At 56.3% G+C, this 27334-nt stretch overlaps 2 protein-coding genes across 2 annotated transcripts; one reads left to right on the top strand and one right to left on the bottom strand.

The window, feature by feature from the left end:
• Window positions 1-388: 388 nt before the first annotated feature.
• Window positions 389-6580, top strand: ZDHHC24 (zinc finger DHHC-type containing 24). Its single transcript, XM_028515582.2, has 3 exons — window positions 389-742; window positions 1738-2015; window positions 5378-6580. The coding sequence occupies exons 1-3, from the start codon at window positions 462-464 to the stop codon at window positions 5671-5673; spliced, it is 855 nt and encodes a 284-aa protein (XP_028371383.1). The 5' UTR covers window positions 389-461; the 3' UTR covers window positions 5674-6580.
• A 1885-nt stretch (window positions 6581-8465) lies between these two features.
• On the bottom strand, window positions 8466-26834 carry BBS1 (Bardet-Biedl syndrome 1). The gene is made up of 17 exons (XM_028515580.2): window positions 26626-26834; window positions 26242-26318; window positions 26065-26099; window positions 22724-22996; window positions 22568-22614; window positions 22387-22425; window positions 22207-22279; window positions 20152-20283; window positions 19089-19195; window positions 17707-17827; window positions 17377-17535; window positions 16238-16307; window positions 15623-15781; window positions 13121-13254; window positions 12093-12227; window positions 11600-11686; window positions 8466-11362 (listed from the first exon to the last, which is right to left on the bottom strand). The coding sequence occupies exons 1-17, from the start codon at window positions 26670-26672 to the stop codon at window positions 11276-11278; spliced, it is 1782 nt and encodes a 593-aa protein (XP_028371381.1). The 5' UTR covers window positions 26673-26834; the 3' UTR covers window positions 8466-11275.
• Between the last annotated feature and the right edge of the window lie 500 nt (window positions 26835-27334).

Genomic DNA, 27334 nt, shown 5'->3' with positions numbered 1-27334 from the left:
GGGGTGATAAAGGGAGACACTGGAGCAGGGGGAGGGACTCCAGGCCAGCTGGATAGGCCGATGGAAGGCTATTAATATCGGGGCGGCTGGGGGCGAGAGAGAATGTGCTGAGCCGGAAAACCCCGACGCCACCGAGGGTGCAACTCAATCCTGTGGGCACACAGGAGAGCCAGACGTGCCCGCTGGGCTGCTGCGGGAGGGGCGGGGCCTCCGTGAGCGGGCGGGGTTATAACGGCGCTGCTACTGCCTCCATAGCCAACAGGATTCCTAGCATCTCCTAGGTTCTTTCGGCCGTCCAATCACAGCCCCTCATCTGCAGTCTGGTCCACGTGACTCTAAGCTCTCACAGCACCCCGTCTCAGAGCTTCCATTGGTCGTGGTAGACATCCGTCTGACACTATCCCCGCCCTAATACGGAAGCGGCGGGGTACTCGGGATCCGACAGCGGGTGGGTCCAGGCCATGGGGCAGCCCTGGGCGGTGGGGCGCACGGAGGGGGCGCCCGGGCGGCTGCCCCTCGTGCTCACCGCGTTGTGGGCCGCGGCGGTGGGTCTGGAGCTGGCCTATGTGCTGGTGCTGGGTCCCGGGCCGCCCCCGCTGGGACCCCTGGCCCGGGCCTTACAGCTGGCGCTGGCCGCGTTCCAGCTGCTTAATCTGCTGGGCAACGTGGGGCTCTTCCTGCGCTCAGATCCCAGCATACGGGGCGTGATGCTGGCCGGCCGCGGTCTGGGCCAGGGCTGGGCGTGAGTGGGGCGCGGGATCCGGCGGGGAAGCGGGAACCCTGGACAGGGGGAGGGGCTCTAGGACATGAAGATGTTAGAACCAGCTTCCTATAGGATCTGCTTGTTAGAGCCAGAGAGAATTCCTTTAGATCCTGGGATGGGAGAGCCAGAAGGAGTATCATTCATTCACTAACACATGTTTACTGCGCACCTACTATGTGCAAAGTACTCTTCCAGGCACAATAGGTACAATAAAACAGGTTCCTGACCTTCTGGAGCTTATTTCAGTGGAGAAAGGGGGCAGATAATAAACTAGAGGCAAAATAAATAAGCAAGTTTATAGTATATTAGAAGATGGTGGTGGTATGGAAACAAAAATTGGGACAGGGTAGAAAGGGTGCAAGGTGCAGTTTTCAAGAGTGTGATCAAGCTAAGCTTCATGGTGAAGGCAGCATTTAATAAAGACTTGAAGGTGGGAAGTTAGTTAGCCATGTGGGAATCTGGGGGAGAGTGTTCCAGGCATAGGGAACAGACAACATAAAAGCTCTGAGGCAGTTGTGTGCTTAGCATGTTCTGGGAGCAGCAGGAATGCCAGCGTGGCTAGCGTGGAGCGAGAGACAGGGAGGAGGGAGGTTAGACATGTAAAGACCTAGTGGGACATTGAAGGCTTTGCTTTTTACTAGAAGTGAGATGGAGAGCCATTGGAGGGTTTGAGCTGAAGACAGATGTGACTTCGATTTTTAGGGTCAGTCCAGTTGCTGGGGTGAGAAGCTTGCTCCTGGATGTTAGAGGCCAGAGAAAGGCCTTAGGACTAGGGGTGTCAGAGCTGGAAGTGACCTCAGACCTGCAGTGCCAGAACCGGAAGGGCCTGGGAAGTGGTGTTCAGCCTGCACTTACTTACGAAGAACCTGAGGCTTCGTGAGGCCAGCCTCTGCTTCCCCAGGATGGGCTCGCAGGCATCAGATGGGGCTCTCGGAGCTGCTGGGGGAACTGACCCTGTGGTTCCTTCCTCGCAGTTACTGCTACCAGTGCCAGAGCCAGGTGCCGCCGCGCAGCGGGCATTGCTCCGCCTGCCGCATCTGCATCCTGCGTCGGGACCACCACTGTCGCCTGCTGGGGCGCTGCGTGGGTTTTCGCAACTACCGGCCCTTCCTGTGCCTGCTGCTTCACGCCGCCGGTGTCCTGCTGCACGTCTCCGTGCTGCTGGGCCCCGCCCTAGCGGCCCTGCTGCGAGCCCATGCACCCCTCCACACCGCCGCCCTCCTCCTGCTGCCCTGGCTCATGCTGCTCACAGGTGGGAGCCTGGGACGCCTCCGCAGAGAGGCAGGGGCCCTAACAGTGGGCCGTTCTGGTGGGAGATGGGACTTCCGGCTGGTTCTCCTGGCCATGCCCTGGGGACCCAGTCCCCGAGTCATGTATGGGGGGTGAGGCATTCAGTTGGGTATGCTGTGTGGTAAAATACAGCGCCGGAACGCAGGTACAGAGACCTGCCTGGCAGAGTTAGGGAAGCGCTTCAGGAGGTGCTGGTGGAGGAGGGAAGACGAGTGCGAGTTCCGGGGGACAGGGTATTTTACCAGGGGCCATTCTACGTGAGGGCTGGATGTGGGGCAGGGAGCGGCAAAGGTAACTTGATGGGAATTGTGAGAGTTGAGGCTAGGACCGCAGGTTTAGGACTGGGTGCTGATGTGAGGGGATGGCCGTCACCCAGCTGGACAGTGGGGAGCCGGTGGAAGTTGCAGGCAAGGGAAGGGGGAAGGGCCAGCCTTGGGAAGCCGGGTGGGGAAGACTCGGAAGGCTTATTGAGAGGCCAGGCTCTGGATGCCACATTTACTCCTGTTTCCTCTGCCACCACCCAAAGGAAAAGCCCCACTGGTGTTTTATACCCTCTGCTTTGTCCCCCTCAAAATGCTCGGGGCTTTCTTTTCCCTGACTCCCTCCTCCTGGCGGCTCCACCCACAGTCCCCTGTGTCACCGTGTCCTGCACTGACTAAACTCCCTGAGCATTCTGAGAAGTTGCTGTGTCTCCTCATCATACCCAAGTCCTGCTCTGTCCCAAGGGCCCCCTCCCTGCAGCCCCAGGGGAGGCCTCAGGAGGCCCGGTGGGGTGGTCAGTGTCTTCCTTCGCCCACACTGGCTGCCTGAGCGGCCCCCCTTGATGATCCCCTGCTTCCAGGGAGCCTCAAGCCCCCCAGCCGCACCTCCCTGCAGCCCACTGAAGACTCGGGCTCCAGCGCCCAGTCTCCCTCTGAGCCCCGGGCCCTGTCAAAATCACGGGTGCCTGAAGGTCTGGGTGAACGACCTATTCAGTGCTTTCTCATTCACTCAGCTTCTTCACATCCCCCTGGTCCCTTCCTTCCCCTGCTCCCATGTCCGCACCTCAGAGCTTGTCACGATTCAAAATGAGTCACCTCCCGAGTCTCCATCAGCTCTCCCTGCTCCCTCCGCCTCTTTGTTTCTCTGTCTCTCACTCTCTCAGTCCACCACACCCACCCTGCTAGCCCCTGGCCCTCGCCTTTCCTCGCATTAGTACCTTCCCACCTTCGCTGCCCCGTGTCCGGTTTGGAGCCCTCGTTCCCACCATTCTCCTGCCAGCATCTCAAACCAGTTGCCCTGCCTTCCCCTCACCGAGCCTTCCTGGCTTCTCTGTGTCAGCCGCTGGCCGCTGAGAGCTGCCACAGATGCGTGGTGTTTTGTGGCAGGTTGGTACAGGACACTGACCCCAACGAGCCGTCCACTGTGCCTGGCTGTCCTAGCCTCTCATAAGCCTTGCTCCCCTTGATGGCTACAGCCCAACCCTTCCGAATCCCCTGTCCTGTAAGACCCCACCTCCTGAGAATCTGTCACAGAGAAGGCGAGGCATCAGGTGGTACCTCTGGCATCGTTCCGTCCACAGAGCTCCAAGCCAGGCCCACTGCCACCAGCTTCTCCTCGGAGGAGGCCTCACACTGTGGGCTGGCCTTTCCTCCTGTCCCCGCAGGCCCCATCCCCCTACCCCTTCCCCATCCATGAACCCTTTCTTCCCCCCACATCCTCCTCTTGCTCTCGCCTCTGGTTCTCTCGGTAGCCAAGCTTCTCCAAGGACTTGCCTGGGCTCGTGCTGCTTTTCCTTGCCCTCGCCCCCGCATTCCTCCCCCTGCTCCAAACTGGCTTCTGCCCCCGCCGCTCCTCCGAGCCGGCCCCGGTCCCAGGCCTCTGTCTCCACAAAACCCAGAGGCCCCTTTGAGTTTTCTTGCTTCACGAGATCTTCCAGCCTCATAAAACTGCTGACCTCTGACCTCCTCGAAGGGCTGTCTACCCTTGGTGTCACAGACAGCGTGTACTTGGGGTTTCCTCCTTCCTTCCCAGTTTTCCTTTCTCTCTCTTTTTAAAAGATTTATTTTTAGAGAGGGAAGGGAGGGAGAAAGAGAGAGAAACATCAATGTGCGGTTGCTGGGGGCCATGGCCTGCAACCCAGGCATGTGCCCTGGCTGGGAATCGAACCTGGGACACTTTGGTTCGCAGCCCGCGCTCAATCCACTGAGCTACGCCAGCCAGGGCTCCCTTTCTCTTTTTATCTGGTCCTAAGGATCCGCTTTCCTGGGGCTGAGGTCGAGGCACTGTTCTTCTCTCTCTCTCTCCACGCTCTTCGGGGGCAGTCTCCAAACTGCCCGTGTACCAACTCCCCACGGAACCGTGCAGCCTGGGCTTCTCTCCCGAGCTTCCAGAACCATCCACTCACTTATCTTGCAGGCACCTCTCTGTTCTGCCTTGGGACTGACAATGTTTTCTCCCTTTTTCACTTAACACATACCTCCTGACCTCCAGGCACCACCCAAATGATTCCTTTATGACAACAGATGAAGTCCACTTCCATTAGCCTCTTCATGGGTCTGCGTGGCATTTCCCGTCACAGGCTGTTTGTTGAAAATCCACGTAACATGAAATTCATCCTTTTAACTGTTGTCAAACACACACGTCAGGGGCATTTCCTATCTACAGTGTTGCACAGCCATCGCCGCCAGCTCCGGGGCATTTTCATCACCCTGGGAAGCAGCCCATGGATGCCCATTAAGCAGCTGTTCCCCGTTCCTCCCAGATCCCCTCAGCCCCTGCCATCCCTGAGCCACCCCGTGGATTTGCCTCTTTGGGCTGTTTCATATCAACGGCATCACACGATGTGTGACCTTTTGTGTCTGGCTTCTTCCACTGAGCATGATGTTTCCCGGCATCTTGTAGTTCTGAGTTCAGCAGATAACGTGTTGCCTTCTGTGGGCCAGGAAGGTGTAAGCCCCTGCGTTTCCAGGGTAACGCGCAGCACAGCTGTAGGTAACTGAGCAGGGGTCTCCTGAAGGTCTGCAAGCTCCCCGAGGTCAGAGAGGCCGTCCGCCGCGCGTTCTGATATTCGTAGTGCCTGGCACCGTGTCCAGCACACGGGCGCTACTCGCACGTTTGTGATGCGTGAGTGACAGTTGTACGTAAGGCAGGGGGCTGTGTCCGCCCAAGTCACCGGTGTTCCCATTGCCCAGCAGGGGCCTGCCCGGGAGCAGGGATCCAGTGTTTGCAGGGGAGGCATGAGCCCTGTTTCTGGTAGGGGGTTGGGGTAGAAGGAGGGCAGGAGCTGGGCTTTGGGGGACTGGGCCCACTGCTGCCCCGACGCTCTCCGCTCTCTCCTCGCAGGCCGCGTGTCCCTGGCGCAGTTCGCCCTGGCCTTCGTGACGGACACGTGTGTGGCAGGTGCGCTGCTGTGCGCGGCCGGGCTGCTCTTCCACGGGATGCTGCTGCTCCGGGGCCAGACCACCTGGGAGTGGGCTCGCGGCCAGCACGCCTATGACCTGGGGCCCTGCCGCAACCTGCAGGCGGCCCTGGGGCCCCGCTGGATTCTGGTCTGGCTTTGGCCCTTCTTGGCCTCCCCATTGCCTGGGGACGGGATCACCTTCCAGACCACAGCTGACGCGGGACCCGTGGCTTCCTGACTCCGGGAAGAGCCGAAGCTGAACGGAGCGGGGAGCAGTGAGAGCGGGGCTCATGATTCATTTCGGGCCCAGCCCCAGCCTCGGGTGGAGAGGCGGGTTGGTACTTGACGCCGGCTTTTGGCCACTGCAGCCCCATCCTTGGCCTTGCCCCTGCCCAGCTTGGGCTCCTAGTAGCCAGGGCTTGGGTCCTACAATTCTGCCTCTACCAGTGGCCACCGAATGCAGGGGAGGGTCTGGCAAAGGGCGGCTTTGCCAGCCCGCTACCCCTTTGCCAGGTTAATAAAGCGCCCACTTGGTCCTTCGACTCCCTCCATCTTTGTGGGTTTCTGGTCCCTCACTGTTGCCTGGCTGCTCTGACCATCATGCCCGGGAACCACAGAATGCCTGAGCCCGTGAGGGGCCAGGGCTCTGCCTCCTGTGGCCTTGGTGGGGTGGGCATGGCGGTGCCCACAGGCCAAGGCAGCAGGTAGCGCTCCAGAGCATGAGAATGTAAAATTCTTTCCCAGGTTCAGTGCTTTCCAGTTAGAAGCATTCCCACCCCACCCGAGTTTCAGTGAACCCGACTCACCCGGGTCACTGGGCAGCTCTGACACAGGTAAAAAGCCTGAAAGCTCTGAGAGTTGCTGTGGTAAGGTCACGGGGTAGTAAGTGGAGGAGTCAGGGTTTGAACCCAGGTCTTTGTGCTTTTTCTCCTTCACCTCTGCACAGCTGAGGGAGGAGACTGGGACAGTTAAGGCAGAGAAACTAGCTGGGGTATTGAGCAGCTGCTTGGGAACTACTTGTTAAACATTTTTATTTAAATGTAGTAACTCGAGTTGAATGTGGCAGATTTGAATACATGTGTTTGTCTGTTTCCTCTTAAAATCTAAAATGCTAGTGGAAAGATGAGAAAGATCCAAGTTTACAAGAAAAGAGGAGACAGCGGTAAACCGAACAGCCTGGCCCGTGTACTGTCTCAGCAGAGAAGGAGTTGTTGAAGTTGCGTTCTCAGAGGGAGGGGCCAACAGGCAGCCAAATTGCCCCCGGAACCCCGAGAGGCTCAGGAATCCCACCAGCACCATGGAGGGCAAGGGTTGGGGCTGACACCATAGGGACTGACCCAAAGTCTATGTGGGAGGCAGCTAGGGTGCCCTCCCCCCGGCACCCACCTCCCCCCTTACAGCCAGGCAGCTACCCCTCTGGGGTAAAATTATCTTCTATCTGAAGAAGCTATTATCCCAGGGGTGCTGGGGAGAGAAGGGATGAGAGGCTCGACCAAAAGTGGGGTTCAGCTACAGATGCTGCATGGGTGGGGGTTTCCCCGTGACACGGCAGACCTGCCGGCCAAGGACGCTCAGGGAAGCCCACCCTTCCGGCAGGCCCTGCCCAGGCCCACCAAGGTTTTAGCTGCTGTGCGCAAGCACTGGGAGACCGACTCTTCCCTCCTTTGCTTCACCTAGTCTGCCCCCCGCCCCCAATGTCTTGGACATGCAAGACAGTATTTACAAAATAAAGAGAAACACAGCTTCCCACCCCCACCGAAGAAACGGGCCCCATTTCCTGGACGTCCCTGCTGTGCCCTCCCGGGCAGGGGACACGCTGCTGTCTTCGTCATTCCCTGGCTTTGCTTTGTAATTTCACTCTGTTTGTGATGGTTTTGCACGGTTTTGCACCTGATATAAATGGAACCACAGCGTGTTTACCCTGTGACCTGCCTCTTCGCTCCACAGCATGTTTCTTAGGTTTGTCCACACGAAGGCGCGCAGCCGGAGAGCATCCTCGCCGCCGTGTGCGAGTGCCCTCCGACTGCGCCGCGACCTGTTTCCCCTTGTGTCCCACCGGTCACTGTATCTGCCCCTGTGGGCAGTCCCCTAAGACCTAGTCCTGGGCCTTGCACTTCCGCACATGTTTTGGAATCAGCGTGTCAAGTGTCGCCGGTAAGAGCCCCTTTGAGACCGTGACTGGAGCCCACCAGGCCTGTAGGTCATTCTGGGAAAGCGGCCTGTACATGAAATTGAATTTTCCAGTTAATTCCATCTGGGTCTGACAGCAAACATCACGTGGCTTCTATTCTATTAAACTTGGTAAGGGGTATTCTATGGCTCAGAATGGGGTCTCTCTTGGCACAGGTTCCATGTGGGCGCCAGAGTCGGGCGCACTGTGCTGTTGCTGAAGTCGACTACGGACGAGATACCCAGTCGGCCAACGGTGCTGGCTCAACTGTGTCCTTAAAAAGGCACCATAATTAAAGACTGAACAGAGAGCAAAAAGAGTTGAGAATTAAAACAGCAGTGTCGCAGGTTCGATTCCCAGTCAGGGCACATGCCTGGGTTGCAGGCCACAGCCCCCAGCAACCGCACATTCATGTTTCTCTCTCTCTTTCTCCCTCCCTTCCCTCTCTAAAAATAAATAAAATCTTTAAAGTTATAAAAAAAATTTAAAAAACCCCAGCATATTAAAGACAATTTCAGAGAAGAGCTGAAAGATAAAAATCTAAAAAAAAAAAAAAGAACAAAAAATTTGAGGGAAGAGAGAAGAAACTCAAAGGATGGGTCCTGTTCGCTCTGGATTTATCAGATGCTGGGCTTGATCAGAATTCCAGCCAGAATGGGAGGGAACTATCCAGAAGTGAAGGACAGGCACCTCCAGCCACAGCACGACATAATGACACACAGTTAAGGCACGTCCTGACATCTCGGAACCTCAGAGAAAGTGGAGATCAGGCACAAAACTCACATAAAGCTTCTCAACAGCATTTACCAGAAATAAAGCCAGAAGGAGCAGTGCTTAAAAATTATTTTCTTGCACGAAAATGACTTTCAATGTCAAACTTTATGACCCAAAGTATCATAAACATGTATGAACTGGGTAAAGAAAATGTCAGACACACAGTGCCTTAAATGGCAGCTCGAGCGCTTTCTAAAGGAGGTCCCCGTGGAGAGGCCCGGCCAGGTGCGCTGGTGACAGAACCACGGAGCGGAAGGCATGGCACCAGGAACCAGGACCTAGCCCAAGCCACACAGGGACGCGCAGGGAGTCCCGGGAGAGGGCCCTGCCGCAGTGCCGGGCCCATCTTCCTGCAGCAGCAGGGGTGAGGGCAAGTGTCCAGAAAAAGAGGAACTGTCAGACCGGGTGGGGGAAGAATAGCAACTGGTGTACACAGAAAACTAAGCAAATAGAAAAAACAGGGTCATTATTAATTTCAAGAAAAATAAAAAAGTACCCTCGAAGTAATCTAATTATAGCCCAATTCTTGGCGTGCAGTGATGAACTTTCACGCAGTAACATAAGTTGTAATGCAAACAGTGAATGTTGATTCACCTAAACACCGGCGACACGAGGGAGGGACAGGGTGCGGTCACAGGAGAGCTAAAGAGCCAACAGGGAGCTCTGAGACCGAGGAAGCAAGCAGGGCCGGTCTAAGTGCATGGCAGCCAAGGTAACAGCCGAGAGCAGGGCACGGTGCTGGGGGGCAGGGAGGGGTCTTTCCTTCTTCTAAACCGCCTCATTCCACAGTACTAGGTAGGTGCATGGATTCAGATACTTTTTTAAAAGGACACCAACTCTCCTCGTCCTTAATGCCCACTGCTGCCTGGAGCCCTGCCTAGCGAGGCCTCTGGGTTCGTACACTGCTCCTGGCGTCCTATTTGCTTTCTGTACATGGTACACCACACCAGTTTCTGTATTGTCGGTAACAGCACGTGGCGTTCCATCGTTCCATCGTACAAATTCACGGTAGGTGCCAGGCACAAGAGCGGTTTCTCCATGCTTGTCATCATGGACAGCCGTGCAGAGGACCCAGAGGCAGCTTTCTGGTTCCGAGTTTGCACCGTCCATCACGTAACGGGTGAAAGGGACCATGAGGTCGAGTGGCTCAACTTAAGAACTCTGTGCAGTGAGAGCCCAGCCCTGGTGACACAACTCCAGCGACAGGAGGCCACACTGTGCAGGGCAGGCCCTTCTGGCTCTGGGAAGCTCTCAGAAAGCTCTTCAGGTTAATCCAAGCCTCTGTGACAGGCACGCCCTCTACCCGCCCTTCCATTTCCGGGTCAAACCTCCAGCTTGCTGCAGCCGTGCCTCCCCGCACGGGTGTGTGTCTGCCAGCAGCAGACGGTACAGAGGAGGGGGGTGGGCTCTTTTCTGGTCTAGACGCCTTGCTTTTCTTAACCTGGCCCAGAATGCATCCCTCAGGGGTCAGGGGTGGCTGTGGGCTGTTGCACTAGGTCCTCACTGTGTCTGGGGCACGGAGGCTGTCGTCAGGTGGCAGCAACCAGCTTGGGCCCTCGGCCTCCTGGGCGACAGCTCTGCGGTTACCCCTGCGTCCCCCTTGCTGGAGACAGCTCCTCACCCCCCTAGAGGGGCCGCCACGCCCACAGGATGCCAGAGCTGAACCCAGTCTCACTGCCTCACTTTACACAGGGGCAGGCTGAAGCCCCCGGGGACGTGGTTACTGCCCACAAGCCTGAGCTGTGGCCACACGCTAGGTTGCCCCTGGTCAGCGGGGGAGCTACAGGTCCTCCGGGAGCAGGGCTGCCAGCTCACGGGTGGCCCACCAGGTGCTGCAAGGCGGGCCAGGCAAACTGGCCGGGACTGCGGGTCTCTGGCCCTTGTGGTCTAAACACGGGCCTTTGTTTGGTCTCCTGCCTCACTCAGGCCTCTGGTCCAAACTGCTCCAGCTAATTCCCTCACACTGGAGCCACGGCCAGGAGGACTTCTCACCCACACGACTGCTCTGGGCTCCAGGGTGTACAAGCGCGTCTCGATCGGCAGCTCTGGGCTCCCGCCCCCCCAGCCAGCTCCCCAGGGCTCCGGAAACGCTCCCGCTGCCCCGACAGCACCCTCTCGGTCCAGCGGAGTCTGCCTCTCCCGGGTGCCCACTCTGGACCCACGCGGGATCAGCGGCTGTGTGGGCTTCAGGAGCCGGGCAGGGGCGGGGCCTCCAGCTCCCTGCACACACAATCTGTGGGCTCTGCGTGGGGCATCGCAGGCCTGAGGCTTTGAGCCCAGTATCTCAGAAAAGCCCTGTGCAGGAGGCAGCCATACCCTGGGCACCCTGAACAGAAAGAGCCCCGTGCTCAGCTCATGAGGGGAGATCGGAGCATGTGCTTTGCCTGCAAGCTGCACGGGCAGCGGCCAAGCCTCCGGAACCCTGAGGAGCTGCATGGGGCTCGGTCTCACCCAGGAAAAGCCTCTGACTGCCCCAGGCCGGGCCCCGGCCAATTCTGGCCCAAGCCAGCAGCAGCAACAAGCGGTGGGAGAGCCGGGCCTCTGCCCCCTCTACCCGTCTCCCCTGGACCGTTTTGGGGCTCCTCCCCTGGGCCTGGGTGTGGTTTCTGGAGGAAACTGAGGAGCACAGAGGAGCGGCAGCAACCCAGCAAGCCGACGCCTGCATCTTCCCGAGAGGAAAGGAGCTGAGCCTCGGGGGTTCTCACTGACCTGCTGCTGTGAGTCGCCCCACAGTCGAGATGGTGAGAGAGGGCAGCTTGGGGGAGCAGAGGGAAGCTGCTGCCCCGCACCCTGCGGTGCAGGGAGTGGGCCCGGGCCGCTGATTCTGCCCAGCTCGGTGGACGGGGCTGCATCTTCCAGGTCCTGGTTCCCAAGGGGCTTTAACGCCAGTCCGGGGTCAGGCAGCGGCCAGCCCCTCGCTCACAGGCATGTTGATGTGCGCGCTCAGCAGGGGTGCGCTCTGGCCTTCTCGGAGCACCAGCACCTGTGGGGGAGGTGCCCATGGCAGCAGGGCTATGCGCCCAGGAGCCCCTGCCCCCTGCAAAGGCCATGCCCGGCCCGGTCTTCACTGGCCCTAAGCACAGGCCACCTGGGCTCAGTCAAACGGGGCGGGGAGGCCTCTGCCACGCAGACACCCACCCTGACCCACCCAGGAGCCCCCTGGTGCCTTGTCCACACTCACGCCCACTGTCCTCCCCAAGCAGCACCCACAGTGGCCCACCTTGATAACGTCCGAGATGCCCTTGTCACTGAGACTCTCCACAAAGGTCTCCAGGGGGTAGCTGAGCCCAGGCACCAACAAGGGGACCTAATTTCAGGGACAAAGAGGTTCAGAAGTCAGCCCTCATGCCACGGGAAAACCAGGCCCTTCACGCTGTAGGAGATTCTCCTTGAGGTGGAGACAGCCCCCTCCCCCCAAGATGCTGCAGGAGTGGCTGTGAAGCAGGGTGGCTCTGGGACCCCCAGCACCAGCAGGCTTCCGGGAGAGGCACGGAAGGGACCCTGGCATGGCTCTTGTCCCAGCACTTGCTGTGTGGCTGGGAGGGGGGCAGCCGAGGCAGGTGCTGGGTGCTCTCCCAGAGGCCCCTGCCATGTCCCAGCCTGACCTGGGGCTGCAGCCACCTGCCAGCCCTCACCTCCGACCTGGAGGTGGCTTTGTGAGCATTTAATCAGGCCCCACCCTGCTTTGTGTCTCCGGGAGGTGGGCCAAGTACCTTGAAGAAGGCCCGGGGCAGGGCGTAGAGTGCCTCCTCGTACAGGAAGCAGACCAGCAGCCCCAGGATGGGGCGGGCTGTCGAGGTGTTCTGCAGGTGCAGTGTGAGCTTGAAGGTGGGGCCCAGGCCCTGGACCTGTGGACAGGGCGCAGTGGGTGGGGAAAGCCCTTGGGACCCGGTGCCCCGGCCCTGCCTACCCGCTTCCTCCTCGAGTTGCCCTCCTCCAGCTGCTCCAACACACTGTCCCTCTGCCCCCCAGAAGCCAGAGACGCCCAGAAGGTTGGCTCCAGTGGGTACAGGGATCACAAAGGTCCAGGGAGGGGGAGGGGCTTGTCAGAGGCCACTCAGTGAGCTGGTCAGAGGCAGAACTGGCCTCAGGACACAGGCCCCAACTCCCCAGGGCCCGGCTCACCTCCCCGCTCCTCCTGCAGGGGCCGCCCTCTACCCTCAGTTGCTCTGCAGCTTCTCCCTCTCTGTGCCCGCCCACTCTCTTTCGGGAAAGAGCAATCAGAAACCCGGCTGGGGCAGATGGCACCCCTTTCAGAAGTGCTTGGAGCCCTGATGACCCCCTCACCACGTGCCTGTGCGAGCCTCAGGATGTCCCCTCCTGTACCCGGTGGCCCTCACACCCTGGGCTGCCCATGGTTACTGAAATGGACGGCTTTCTACCCTGCGCCACAGGGGGAGAGTCCCTCTGGGCTCCTGGGAAGAAGCACCCCAAGGAGACTACTTGTGCGCCCTGCCCCACGCCGGGGGCTGGTCTGAGGCTCAGATGGAACGAGGGGCTGAGCTCAGGCCCCTCTGTGGCCAGCCGCGGGGGGGGGGCAGCACAGGAGAGCGAAGGTGGGCGCGCTCACAGTCAGGAGGACGTGAGACTCCTGCCTGGGCCCGTGGGAAGGTGAGAAGGGGGCCCAGGACCTAGCTGGCTTGGAACTGACCCTGGGGCTGAAGGGTTCCCACCGGCCCCTGACCTCTGCCCCTCCAGCCCTGAGACTGCTGCCCCCGCTGCCCCACCCCTGGGTGCTCACCACAGCGTGCAGCTTGAGCGGCTCCCGGGCTGTGGCAGACACGGGGCTCAGGCTGGACTCGAGGGCCTGCACGTAGGCACGGGCGGCCCGGAGGCGCAGCAGGTAGAGGTCAGTTTGGAAGGTCTGGTGCATGGCTGAGGAGGCACAAAGGGCTCACGCTGGAGGTGGGAAGGCAAGGTGGGGGTGGGGAGCAGGAGGCAGGGAGAGTGCAAGAGGAGGGTGCACTGGGCAGGATCTGTGGAGGCTGGGCGTGTGGGGAAAGGGGGGCAGAGGTCCGACAGCCCAGCGTCCCGATGACCCCCGGATGCTGGCTTACCCCATGCTTCCTCCTCCTGGTTCCCCTGCCACCCTGCTGCCCGCACCACCTCGGTGTCCTTTGCTGGCTCCTGCCACTCCAACATGAGGACTGGGGTTCCCTTAAGTTTTATCCTAGGTCCTCTTCTCCCTTCTGTCTTCCTCCCCCACTACGACCACCCCAAAGAGAAACAACGTGAGCTTCTGACCACAGGGACTCATGACTGCTGGGTCCTCAGTGCCCGCCTCCACCCTGGATCGGGCATGGCCAGCAGCTCAGCCCCTGGGATAGCCTCCTGCTTCGGACCGCCCATGGTCACCTGCACCTGGATGCCCCGCCACCTCAGATTCCATACCACGGAGATCGAGCTCACCGCCCTACGTCCGGCAGGCATCCCACCTTTCTGGTCCCCAGCTTCACCCCTTCCAGCCAGTGATTTGTCAGGGTCAGAGGATTCTCGTCCTCAAAGCCCTCTGCAGAGCCCCCCGCCCCTGTGGCCACTCCTTTCCAGATTTAGCACCTGGGCCTGCCGGTCTGTCCTTGCCTTTATGTGTAAGGTGCTTTTTGCCATCCGAAAGTTTTATATTTTTATGTTATCCCAGCTGTTAACTTTCCCTTTTAACTCTAGTACTTTCACAGTTTATTTTTAATTTATCCAGAATTAATTTTTGTGTTTGGTGTGAGGTAGAGTTCTGGATTTTTTTTTTTTCTGGAAGCAAGGTATCCTAATGACGTTTTGTGGACAGTCCCTTCTTCCCCGCTAATCTGAAACACCCTGAACTCACCTGGTTTCCAGGTACACAAGGGGCTGTTTCTGGACTTCCTAAATGTGCCGCTGACCTGTACCAATCCCCGTATCGACGTCACAGCCGCAAATTCCCACACTTCACAGCCCATTCCAGCGGCCGGCTAAGCCCCCACACTCTGATCTCCCTCGGGTTCCTGAGATTTACCGTTGGGCTCAATTGGTCAAATCCTCAGAATAAATCCCAGCGGGACTGAACTGTCCCCTTTGCTCTGTTTCTGGATTGATTTTAGAGGCTGTTAATTACTCTACAGCATTGCACTGGGCCTTGCTGCCCCGAGACCTGAACAATCTCATCATCTCTGGTGGCCTTTTATGTTCTTCAGAGGAGTTGATAATTTCCTTTATTAGACTTTATGTGTCTTTCTTGTTAAGTTTATTTATAGAGATTTCCTTGGTATTGTGAGCAGAGACTTTCCATTGTATTTTTTAACTGGTAACTATTCATATACACAAGAACTATTGATTTTTGCATATTTTACATTTGGAAACCTTAGAGAATGACCTAATTATTTCTCTAATCTATCAACTGCTTTCCTCAGACTGTCTAGGCGGCACCAGCCTGTTACTTTCTGTATCCTCTCATTTACCGTTACCCTGCAAGCAAGACCCCTTTTTAAGGCAGAGCTTGAGTTACTGCATTTTTCCGCTTCACGTCTTTCCCAGCTCCCACTACCCAAATTAAACGAAAACACCTTGGGTTTGCATTCCAGGCCCTTTCGAAGCTGGCCCTGGCCTGCCCTTGCGGCCTCCCTCTGGCCCCTCGGCCTTGCTGCACCGCACCCACAGCTGCACGGCCAGTGCTGCTCGCACCCAGGCAGGGCCCTGCACCCTGACCCAGCCTCTGCCTAAATCGCCCTTCCCCATCCCTCTGGCTCTCGGACTTGTCATCGCCTTTCAGGGTGAAGTCCGACGTCACCCTCTCTGAGGCTTCTCCCAGTCTCCCAGGCACGCTGCTCCTCTGTGCCTCGGCGGCCCTTTGCAGAGACCCTTTCTGCAGCCGTCAGGCAACCCGGAATTACCATGGTGGACTGAGATCCTCAGGCAGGCACCTGGCACAGGCCTGACAATCACAGGTATGGAACGAATAAATGAGCTGAAAACTGCATAGGAAAAGGAAGGACCTTGGTCTAACTAGACTTCTTTCACAAGAATTCCTGATCTAGCCACTTCTCCTCCGAATTCCAAGGGCTCCTGCCCACAGGCATGGCGCCTCCCACCTGAGGTGCAGGTGTTTGTCGGCAGTGTGCACCTTCAGGGCTGTCCCTGGACAACCAGAGGCACCAAGCCCGCCCAGTTTACCCAGGCCTCGTCCCACTGCCCAGGGCCCCCAGCAGCATCCACCCTGCCCTCGCTGCGTCTGGGCCGGGGAGGAGAAGCGGGAACCCGGCCTGAGCCTCACCGATGCCGGCCTCGCGCTCTCGCAGTGTCTGATCCACATAGAGCCGGGTCTTCCGGGGCACGTTGAGTTTCGTGGCCTGGGCTGGTGGGGGGCCCACCTCCCCTCCCCCGTCCGCAAACACGGCCGTACGCTTCAGGATCTTGATCATCAGTCCACCGCCTGGGGAAGTGGACAGACAGGAACAGATGGGTCCCCCCCGGCGACACCCCCACATTCTGATCCTTCTTCCCCAGTCGGCCTCACACAGACCCGTTTCTGTACGTGTCTGTCCTGCAGCCGAGACTCTGAGATTCTGGCAGGAGTTAAGTTCGTCTAAATCATCTCCTACCATTGGTTCATTCTGCTCACAGTTCCCTGCTGAGCACTGTGATGCTCCTGGCGCTGTGGCAGGCACTGCGGCTGCTGGGCGAACTGGAGACACAACTGGGCTGTGCCCTAGGCGCCTGGCCCCCAGGTCACGACGTCCAACTGCTGATGAGCTGTCCCCGGTGTCTGCCAGCCCTGCTCTCCACACCCAGGGCCCCCTGTGCCTCACACCCGCCTCCTCTCTGCCCCCGGATATGGCCTGTCCCCTTCACTCCCCCCGGAAAACCCTCACCAGTCTGACCCCCGCACCTCGAGTAGTCGCGATGAGGGTGTTATCTTCCCGCCCGTAGCGGCCAAAGCAAAGGCTGGTCACTGCATCCTACGGTGGAGACGCTCGAGTTTATTTGGGAAAATGTTTTGGAAGACACCGCAAGACTGGGGGTGGAGGGACAGCCTGGGGACCCCAGAAATGACATAATGGGTGAGATGCGAGGTGAGGACCAGGCAACGCTGCCTCCGACACCCCCCTCGACCTCTAACCTCCCTCCAGCGTCACCACCACGGCCAGTTCCAGACTAAACATCATTGGGCGTTTGGGCCCGGCTTCCTAACAGGCTTCCCAGCCCAGCCCTTCCCCACCCCGCCTGTCCTTCACACGGCTGCCTTTGCCGCCTTTCCAAAGCACGGACGTGCAAGGGTCGGTTCTCTTCTAGAAAACCTCCAGTGAGTGGCTTCTGTCCTGCCTGCCCCCTCCCACACCTGACTCTAACCTGCCTTTCCTGTCAGTTCTCCACCCTTGACCTCCTCCCAGCCCACACAACACCCGCCTTCTCAGCAGCCTCTTCCAAACCTTCCATTATGCCGTGGGACCCTTTGTACGTATGTACGTACATACATGTAAAAGTTCCACACGTGCTGGTTGTGACCCGTTAAACTGATTTAATGCCTCACAACTCAGTGTTTGAAAAACTCTGGCCCAAGCCCATCAAACTATCCGGATTCCTTAGGCAAGAGCCCTCACGCCTCTCAGCCTTCTTTCATGCTGTTCCCTGTCCGGAATGCCGCTCCTCCATCTAGCCAGCTGAACTGCCTCTCGCCCTATGAAGTGACCTGTGAGTTCCACCCCCATTCACTTCCACCCTCCACCCTCCCGTTACTCAGCCTGCCCTGTGCGCTCTCAGCACTTTGCTTCTGGCTGCCTTGCATCTGAATCAGCTGTGTCTCTGGCGGGCTGTCACCTTGGGCAGTGAGCTCCCGGCAGGCATGGATTCTAGCCCAGCCCAACACAGTGAGCTGTGCGCGGGAGGTGCTCAACACATGTTTCTGAACAAATGGCAACAACGCATTTGGTTTGGAAGTACACGAAGTCAAGGGCGGCAGACGGAGTGGAATCGGGAGGCAGCTAAGCGGCCCTAGAGGCGGGGGAGGGACACGGGCCAGCAGCTCACCGGGGTGCGGATGACGTCCAGCAGGGTCTTGTCGCGGTAAATGCGGACCTCTCCGTTGGCCAGCCCAGCCATGACGGCCTGCAGGCCCCGAGCGCGCTGCTCCATGAGGTTCATGGTCAGGATGGCCGCGGGCATCTGCACTGTCCACAGCTTCTTACCCTGGGGCGGGGGGAGGGGACAGCTGAGTTTCTGCAGGGGCCTCAGGGGTCAGAATAGAAAGAGGGGTGGCGGGAACTGCTGGGGAGGGGACACCAGAAGGTCTCGCCTGCTAGGGGGACCTGGGAGTCATAGGTGGGGGCGGGAGGGGGGGATCTTGTCCGAAGGCCACACCTTGTGGGTGAAGCCATGCAGGCTGTCTTGGGTGCTGCCCACCACCAGGACCTTGTGGACCCGGACGAGCCCCACAGGCTGGGCGCTCAGCTCGATGCAGTACTTGGGGCCCTTGGAGTCCCTGTGGAGTAAAGACAGACTCTCCCAGCCTGGGGCAACCCTCTCTCCTCCCCTGGCTGACCCTCCTCTTCCTGAGCCCCACAGACTCTCCTGGAAGGAGGCTTGGCCCCAAAGCAGATGACCACGGCACTATTTCCACCTGCACCACCTGCTTGCTCCCTGACCTCGAGTAACATGAAGTGCGTTCTCCGTCCCGGTGTCCCTCCCGCCTTCGGTGCAGTGGTCTGTATGGTCACCTGGCAGGTAACGGTTTACAGCGAGTGCGGCCAGAACAAGCGCTAGTGGACTCAGGCAGCTGAGCAATTTATCAGAAAAGCACGAGACACTGCTCTGTGTAAATGCACCGTCTCCGTTTCCTGGCCTCTGACACCTAGTTTCCCTCACCCGGAAAGTGAGCGGAGCGCGTGCCTGCCAATCACAGGCTATGGCCCGCTGTTCTTCCCCACCGAGCCTAGGCTGACGTCACAGCGCAGCTCCTGAGTCACCCGGGAGTCTCCCACTGGTGTCTGGGCCTCCGTCCAACCCACACTCCACCCAGCAGAGCATCTCTTACAGATGTGAATGGATCATGTCACTCTTCCTCTTGAGATTCCACAGCAGTTTCTGCTGCACTTCAGGTAGAACGCAAAACACCCACCCCGTCCTAACCGGTCCCGCACGAGCTTAAGCCGGTCTCTGCGTCGCCTCTGTCCACCCTCCTCCGGGCACATGCCAGCGCCTCCCGCCTTGACTCTGCAGAAGGCCTCTCTGCCTACAACACTCTTTCTGCACTTTCTGAACGACTGGCTCCTTCTTCGCCTTCGAGTCATCGGCACGGTCACCCTGACCCCATTACTTTTCCCACCGAGCCTGTATTTTTCCTCCACCGTGCACGTCCAATGTGCAGTATTATCTGGGTTTGCTGACTTCAGTATCTGTCTTCCCATGAGGGCAGGAGCTATGTTTATTTTCTTCCTCAGTACCTTATTCAACGCTTAACTAGGTGCTCAAAATTATTCCTGAATTAAAAATGAATGTTGTAAGGAATGTGAAACTACTGAGCTGGGAGGTGTCACATACCCATAAAGCAATGTAACGAGTACGAGAGATGTCACAGCCCAGTCTCGCACTCTGCCAGCCCCGTCTGCAGGCCTCCAGATACCTCCCGTGCTCCTGGTTCTGCCTGCGTGACCTTCTCCACCCTTTCCTTTCCCAAATTCCAGCCCCCAAGCCCCTCCCCATCTTGAGGTACCCCTTCTGGCCCGGAGACCACGCGTGGCTACCTTCTCAGGATGCAGATGTTCCCGTTGCGGCAGGCAGCGGCAAGCCGGAACTCGACATCGAACTGGCCGGAGACCTCCAGGAAGACGGGGACGCTGGGCAGGCTCATCTGCAAGGAAGAGGCGCCAACACCCCGGTTTCTCCGGAGCCCCACTCCTTCCCCGCCTTGCAGGGACCCACTCCTTCACGCTGGTTCCTTGTCTGAAGTCCCAGCCTCCCCACGTACACCCCGCTGGTCAGTTTAAACTAGTACAGGTTTTCCAGAGGGAGGCTTGGCAACACGCGGCAAACACCTCCGACTAGACTACGGCACTTCCAAGGAACGCACCCTACGGAAACACTCAGATAAGCACGCAGAGATGTTTGGGCAAGGACGCCCATCGCGGTGGTGCTGGTAACAGTGGACACTGAAAACAACGTAAAGATACCAGAGGTGACAGAGTAAGTGAATGACGGCACACGTGTGCCACAGACACTGTGCGGCCGCTGGAAAGGTGGCTATGGGAGACACAGAGGAGCTACTGCTATGTGAACAGAGCAGGTTACACGGTCCTGTGCCATAAGGCTGTTTTTGTTAAAAAAAAAAAAAAAAAAGTTATGTGTGTCTAAACATGAAAAATGTCAGAAAAGACACATGATGACACTTTAATAGAAGATATCTGTGGGTGGTGGGATTTCTGGATATATATTTTTTTTCTTTTTAAGGTTTTATTTATCTTTAGAGAGAGGAGAAGGGAGAGAAAGAGAGGGAGAGAAACATCAATGTGCAAGAAATATGACTGGTTGCCTCTCACAAACCCTCAACCAGGGGCATGGCCCACAACCCAGGCACATGCCCTGATCGGGAGTCGAACTGGCAACCTTTTGGTTCACAGGCCGGCACTCAATCCACTGAGCCACACAACCAGGGCTGGATGTATTTTTTTTCTTTATGCTTATCTGTGTTTTATGATTCTTCTACAGTGAATATGCTGTCCCAAGAACTGGGCACAGGAGATGTGGGAGGACAGAGGGCGGGGTGCGGCCAGGGCCTCGGGGGTGCCCAGTGCCAGGCCCCACACTGACCTTGGCCAAGACGGTGAAGGCCTCCGGGTCCAGCACTAGGAGCTCCTTATTCTCGGTGCCCAGCACCAGGCAGGACACAGCGTCCTCGTCGGCCAGGTTCTTCTTCAAGGTGGTCATGGTGGTGATGACTGTCTGCAGAGGGACTCTGGGCGTCACCTGCGGGTCCCCGCCCGCACTCCACTCCCCCCAGACGCCCCAGGACACCGTGGGAAGGAAGAGGGTAAAACCAGAGGAAGAGTATCAGAGCTGCAAAAGGATATTTATGTGCAAAGGTGCCTATTGCAACAAACCTAACTTTCCAGAAAAATAGGATGACCTAAGTCAATTATGAACTACCCACGTGATCCTAAACCATGCGGTCATTTAAAAAAAAAATCACATCTTAAAAGAAGATTCAATGATGGGGAGAATACTTCTCATGCCTTAAGAGAAAAAAAAAAGTTACATCAGTATGATCCCAGTTTAAAAAATACGTAAACACCCTGGCTGGCGTAGCTCAGTAGATTGAACGCGGGCTGGGAACCAAAGTATCCCAGGTTCGATTCCCAGCCAGGGTACATTCCAGGGTTGCAGGTCATAACCCCCAGCAACCGCACATTGATGTTTCTCTCTCTCTCTCTCCCTCCCTCCCTTCCCTCTCTAAAAATAAATAAATAAAATCTTTAAAAAAAGGCTTTAAAAATATGTAAACAGAAAACCATGCTGAAAGGCTAAACCCTTAAATACAAACTTGGGTTCTCTCTGGACAGTGAGATCACAGGAGATTTGTAACTTCTTTGTCGTGCTCTCCTGCGGTTTCCACAGCAGGTGCTTGTCCCTTTGTAATTGCGATCAGAGAGAAAACAAGAGGAGGGGAGGATCCCCCTTTTAGGAATTTCTCCTAAGGAATAATTTAGCAGGACTGAAATGCTTCTTTGGATAAAGCTGATCATTGAGTGATCATCTTTGAGATGAACAAGAGGGAATCATTCTCAAAGCCAAGTGTAAGGAGGAAGGCCGCAGACATGTGGGACTTAGTGATTCCCAATCTGGTAGGCACGACACGCCCGTGGGAAGATTCCCCCGCCCCCCGTCCCTCAACCGCACCTGCTGAGCCACAGTCACCTCGCTTCCCGATTTCAGAAGCGACAGCGGTGGACCCGGGCTGCCGGTCAGCAGGAGAGAACAGGGTTTCTCACAGAACTGGTCTGAGACCAGCCAGAGGCTGAGGATGGCGTTAGGCAACGTGGTGGCTCATGTGGCCTCCACAGACGCGGACGGCTCCCGTGAGGCTTTCTAATCCTCGGAGAACCGCTCGGGGAGTCGGTCCTGGACTAAGGGTCAGCCCTTAGGTCAGGGACCGCTAGAGTCCATCCGTCAATAGCTTCCACAATAAAGCCATTAAAATTGTAACAAGAAAAAATATGAGGTGAATAAAATGGACACATTCCTGGTCCAACGACTGCATGTGAGTAGTTACATAAACCCTGAATGAAATAATGAATAATCAATGAAATAATCAAGAGGCCACTAAAAGTGGAGCTCTTTGCATTTTTTGGTGGATTTTTAAAATTGTTGTTCAAGTACAGTTGTCTCCATTTTCCCCCCATGACTTTCCCCGGCCCCACCCACCCCTAAAAGTGGAGTTCTTTAAGACCCTTGAATGCTCACTATTTAATGTTATGTACTCAGGGGAAGCAGGATATATTATAAAAGCATATTTATGAAGGAAATACGTCAAAACGGTAAGATCGAGCACCTGTGGGTAGTGAGACTGCAGTCATTTATACTTCTCTTATTTTCCGAATTTTCTCTAGTGAGAACACATCACCTTTGCCCCCGACAGTGGAAGTTCTATAGTCCTGCAACTACAGGTCCGCTCAAAGCGGTCACTGTTGACCGAGGTGCAGGGGGCCCTGGTGCTGCTTTGCCACCACACCCACGTGGCATGGGCTGGAAAGGACGCTGCAAAGTGAAACTAGTTGGGTTTGGTTGTAGAATTTACCACCAATGTTACATGGTTATAGAAAATTATCCATCTTTTTCACAGGGAGGTAAAACGAGACGGGGCACTACCTGACGTTTGAGGGTCTTGGCCTTGTGCTGGTTCACGAACGCCTCCATCTCACTCAGCTCCAGCTGCAGAAACCTGGCCAGAGAGAGAGCCAGCATCTGCACACCCGGGCCGGCTGCCCTCTGCGGGCCACTCCCCACCCCCCGGAGCTTCCGGGGCCCCGGCTCTCCAGGGGCCCTTACCTGAGCGACTGCACGGACAAGGGCACCTCTGCCTTCTCCCTGCAAGGAGAGGGGCGGTCGTGGCGGGTTTAGCTGAGGAGCTGGGCCCCGGGGTCAGAGCAGCAGCTCTGGGGTCTGGGGTGAAAGAGTGGGCAGGTGGAGGGAGGGGTGGAGGCATCTGAAGGGGGAGGTGGGCTCTCACCGGATGCCCTCCAGCATCTCCTTCAGGGTCAAGGGGTCAATCCGGTCCTGCGAAGGCAGGGGAAGAAGGTAATACCTGTGAGCTCCAGAGCCAGGCAAAGAATGAGGATGAGCCAGTGGCCGCCATCCTTGCCTTCTTGTCCCCCATGTCACCTACCTCCTTGGCCTGGTTCCAAAGATCTTGCTCCAGGGGGTTTAAAGGCAAGTGGGGCAGGCTGAACTTGAAGTAGGGCCTGAGGTTCTTATACACATACACACAAGGGCCCGAGGCCAGTGCCAGAGCTGGAGTCCGGGGCTCGTGCTGATCCATGAGGAAGGTGGCAGCAGCGGCCGGCAGTGCAGGTAGGGGGCTTTCGGTCAGCACCTTGGGTCCCTGGAGCACCTTCAGGCGGGACTGCTGCCCACTGGGGCCAAGGTCCCCCACCACCAGCTGCAGAGAGAGGCTGGCTTACTCCAGGTTCAGGGTCTGAAGACTTTGCCCCCGACCTTCTTGGGCCAAGTCTTTCTGCTGACGTACGTTCACCTCCTCCCACTCCAGTGTCCGTGGGGAGAGGAGGGTGACCACAAACGCCCTGCAGTGAGGCTTGCGAGCTCTGTGACCTCAGGAAAGTCGAGCAAACTTCCTGAGCCTCATTTTCCCCACCAGACGAATGGGAACATCTACTTCTTGACACTTACAGTGAACATCAAATGACTAGCGAATTACAGAGGCTGGTGAGTGCTAGTGCGGAGCAGGTGGCAGCTGGTGTTGTCACCGTTCGTTCAGTCAACACTTCTCCAGGGCTTGCCCCATGCCCGGCACTATTCTAGATGCTGGAACAGTGGCCGAGGCCAGTGGGGCACTGAAATCCACATCCGGGCTTCCGAGGCCTGGCTTCCAAATGGGAGCAGGGCTAAGGGAGCAGAGGCCAGCCCGCGGGGCAGAATGCGCTCTGGGGACGCAGGGGCCAGAATCGAGCCCCACAGTCTCCACCTTTCAGCCTCCAAGCCGTCCTCCAGGCCACGGCGGCTGCTGCTGCTGCGCAAGCCCACTCTCCTGACCGAGGCCTCCAAGGCCCCCAATCTGGTTCCCAGCCTGTTTTCCATCACCTTCCCACCCACACCGTGCTCTAGGCAGAGCAGAGGCTGCCTCAGAACGTGTGGCTTCTGAGCATGCACAGTGTACTGGGAGCCACACCAGGAACTCCGTTTAATCCCCTCAATGGCCTCTGAGGCAGGTACTATTATTAGTCCCTATTTCACAAACAAGGAAGCTGTGGCTTAGCGATGTGAGTAAAAGTCACACAGCTAGTAAGTGGCAGAGCTGGGACTGGAATTTAGGTCTAACTCCAAAGCCAGTGGTCTTAACTATTTTTTTTTAATTTTTTAAAAATTTATTTACAGCCTGGCTGGAGTAGCTCAGTGGATTGAGCGCGGGCTGCGAACCAAAGCATCGCAGGTTCGATTCCCAGTCAGGGCACATGCCTGGGTTGCAGGCCACGACCCCCAGCAACTGCACATTGATGTTTCTCTCTCTCTTTCTCCCTCCCTTCCCTCTCTAAAAATAAATAAATAAATAAAATCTTTTTAAAAATTGTATTTAGTTTTAGAAAGAGGGAAAGGAGAGAGAAAGGAGAAATATCAACGTGTGGTTGCTTCTCACCAGGCCCCCTACTGGGGAGCTGGCCCACAACTCAGGCATGTGCCCTAATCAGGAATCAAACCGGGGAACCTCTGGTTCCCAGACTGGCGCTCAACCCACGAGCCGCCCCAGCCAGGGCATTAACTATTATTTTACACTGGCCTCAACTTTCTAATTCCGATTTTATTCTTTCCAAATGTGCTATGAACTTCCAAGCCTCTGTGCCTCTGCTCGTCATGTTTCACTGCCTTTCACCACTTTTCTTTGTTGCTTTCTTGGTAACTTCATTCACCCTTCAACACCCGCTTCACGTGTTACGGCCTCCCCAGACAGACCTCATGATTCTCCTACCGCTGCTCCCACGATGCTCTCCATATATTCTATGTTAGCGCCCATTCCTTTACCCCACACATTTTTTTTAAGGTAAGATTATTTCTTTTTTTTTTAAGATTTTATTTATTTATTTTTAGAGAGGGAAGGGAGAGAAAGAGAGAGAGAGAGAGAAACATCAATATGCAGTTGCTGGGGGTTATGGCCTGCAACCCAGGCATGTACCCTGACTGGGAATTGAACCTGCGACACTTTGGTTTACAGCCCCCGCTCAATCCACTGAGCTATGCAAGCCAGGGCTACCCCACACATTTTTATCAAGTACCTAATCTGTGCCAGGCACTGGACTATGTGCTGGGAATCAACAGTAAACAATCTAGCCCTTAAAAAAGTTATCACATCAAAGCGTTTAACATTTCACACTAATGAGTAGGTCTGATTTCTCTGCCCTTCACTGCTGTAAACCCATCACCAAGCACACACTAGGTGTTCAGTTGCTATCATGGATGAATTAAGGAGAGTGTCTGTATCTCCTTCCCACTGGTTCATTTCTGAGTTAGTGTCTGCACGATGCCTGACACACAGTAGGGGTTCACTATAGGCTTGCTGAACCACTGAATGCTTCACAGATAGGAATTTGGGGGCAAAAGGCACCAGATCCTACTGTAATCTCCATGTAGGGTATGATCCCTGCGTTATCTTTTAGCTGCCCACCCAATACGCCCCTAGTGGGTTTACTGCCCGTGGCGAAGGTTGAGCTATAGCGGAACAAACACGTAACTTGGAAGCCGTCAGATCCAGGCCTGCCACTTCTTACAAACTCCGTACACTTAGCCTACCTGACTCCATTTTCCCAAGAACAAAGTGGGGATCAACAGTATCCGTGGATGTGAAAAGGCCTCAAAGAGGGTGTCGTCCAGAAACGGACACTCAATATACGGTAGCTTCCTTTCTTAAGCCCAATATATTTTCTCAACCTTTTTAAAAACACTGTGCCTTTAAAACTTTTATTTCTTTATTTACATTTTATTTCTCTTTGTATTTAAATTTCATCATTTTTATTATGGAAATTTTTCAGTCATATACAAACACAGAGAGATTTCTATGATAAACCCCCAAATACCCATCATCCAGCATCAACAATTATCTGCTGGGCGCTAATCTTAAAATCTGTGCCCTCTTGATAAACACAAGAGTCACTTCAAGTCTCTCCTACTACTTCCGCTACAGACTCTCACACCTGGCACCCAACCCAAAGGTGCACCTGCCCTGCCAGCAAAGAATGACGTCAAGTTAACAAAATTAAGAGGTTTTGTCTTAGCAAAATCCCCAGCAACAACTAATTGTTCGGCTTTACTTTCTGCAGTCTGCATTATGAAATCTATGCTTCTCCTCACCTTCCACATAAAGATAAATTTAACATTGGCTGTGCTTTTTTAGAGTACAGGTGAATTCCAGATTTATGCTGAGCTGCTCTGCAGCCATCGGGACATCTCAATTCTGGTATTTCTGCCCCCTTTCTCTTTCTGCCAGGGCGAGCCGCTTACCTTGTACTCCCCGTCCCCGTGCAAGTCCGCCAGCGCTGGAAAACACGAAAGGGCCGTGAGCCAGGGTCTCCGAATCCCAGAGGCTTTTCACTACAGAACCGTATCTGACTCCCCCGTCTCCCCGGACCCCGGTCCTGACTCCCCCATCTCACCAGATTCCAGGTCTCAGGGACTCACCCAGGCAGGAGGAAAAGGTGTGGATGTTGGCCAGGGGGTCGTAGTGCGCATCCAGCCATTTCGAACTGGCCTCCTTGCTGGGAGAGGAGGGAAAGAGTGGAGGAGTGAGTACCGAGGAAGGGGAAGAACACTTGCAGGAAGCTGGTCTCTGAGCGCGAGGCGTGTGTGGAGCTCTGTATAGAACGTCTGGGTACAAGTTCAGGTTCCACCACTGGCGCAATGACCTCGACACCCATCCCCCCCAATGCCCGGGCCTCAGTTTCCCCATTTGATCTCTAACAAAAAGCCAACGCTTTTCAAGAACCGCAGGAGCCCAGATCACGGGGACCAGGGCACCTTCTTCACATTTGTAGGCAAGGGGACCTCGAGGATCCTGGCCTTCACCTTTCAGCTCGGCCGCTATCGGTATCCGACGAAGGCGCCGCAGCCATCTTCCCAGGCGTCGCCTTGGCAACCGGCTCCGGCCCGCCGCCGTGCAACACCCAAGAGCTCCGGGTTGGGGAAAGCCAGCGTACAAAGGTTCCGGGCACGCAGCTTTCCCGCCAGGGCCTGAGAAGCCTCCTTGTAGGATGTGCTGGCTTCTTTGCTGGGATTATGCCGGCGGAAGCGCCATCCCTTATCCCAGTTTATATGATTTATCTTTACTCCTACCCTGTCGCAGCATCTGGGCCCCGTAATCTCTGGGTCAGCGGCGGGGCCATTTGGCTTCACGTCTGGAGAGGGGCCCTTCCAGTGTTCAGGAGCAGCAAAAGTAACTAACTCATCCCCTCTTCAGGTTGAAAAGGGGCCACGCCCTTTCTTCTTGCCCGGACTCCAAGGTCCAGGCTCAGAAAAACAAAACCCAAGGCGCTAGAGATTAAATCCTAGTATTCTGACTGAAGTTGAGGGATTCCAGTTTTTAGGCTCCTGGAATTTTTCAAAATACAAGAAGTGGCAGAAAAGAGGACTCCAAAAAATTGTGTTTTGTTAATGTTTGTAACTGTGTGTGTATCCTTAGAGGTGACGTCAACATCCTGTTGTGAATGGAAGCCTGAAAGCGACCCTCCTGCTCCCTCCCCAGGCCTTGATCCCACTGCTCTGCCAGGAGCAAAAG

This window comes from Phyllostomus discolor, chromosome 6, assembly GCF_004126475.2.
Source record: "Phyllostomus discolor isolate MPI-MPIP mPhyDis1 chromosome 6, mPhyDis1.pri.v3, whole genome shotgun sequence".
Lineage (NCBI taxonomy): Eukaryota > Metazoa > Chordata > Mammalia > Chiroptera > Phyllostomidae > Phyllostomus > Phyllostomus discolor.
Note: the sequence above shows the minus strand (reverse complement) of the source record. Positions and strands in the feature narration are given on the sequence as shown.

What these genes read in the sequence shown, in the direction of transcription:
- BBS1 (XM_028515580.2), bottom strand. Translation starts at nt 26,672, where the DNA reads ATGGCTGCGGCGCCTTCGTCGGATACCGATAGCGGCCGAGCTGAAAG. An exon ending in GAGATGCTGGAGGGCATCCG is followed by an intron (nt 22,426 to 22,567) that starts GTGAGAGCCCAC and finishes CTCTCCTTGCAG; the next exon opens with GGAGAAGGCAGAGGTGCCCT. An exon ending in CCTTCACCGTCTTGGCCAAG is followed by an intron (nt 19,196 to 20,151) that starts GTCAGTGTGGGG and finishes TCTTCCTTGCAG; the next exon opens with ATGAGCCTGCCCAGCGTCCC.
- ZDHHC24 (XM_028515582.2), top strand. Translation starts at nt 462, where the DNA reads ATGGGGCAGCCCTGGGCGGTGGGGCGCACGGAGGGGGCGCCCGGGCGG. An exon ending in GGTCTGGGCCAGGGCTGGGC is followed by an intron (nt 743 to 1,737) that starts GTGAGTGGGGCG and finishes CCTTCCTCGCAG; the next exon opens with TTACTGCTACCAGTGCCAGA. An exon ending in CTGGCTCATGCTGCTCACAG is followed by an intron (nt 2,016 to 5,377) that starts GTGGGAGCCTGG and finishes CTCTCCTCGCAG; the next exon opens with GCCGCGTGTCCCTGGCGCAG.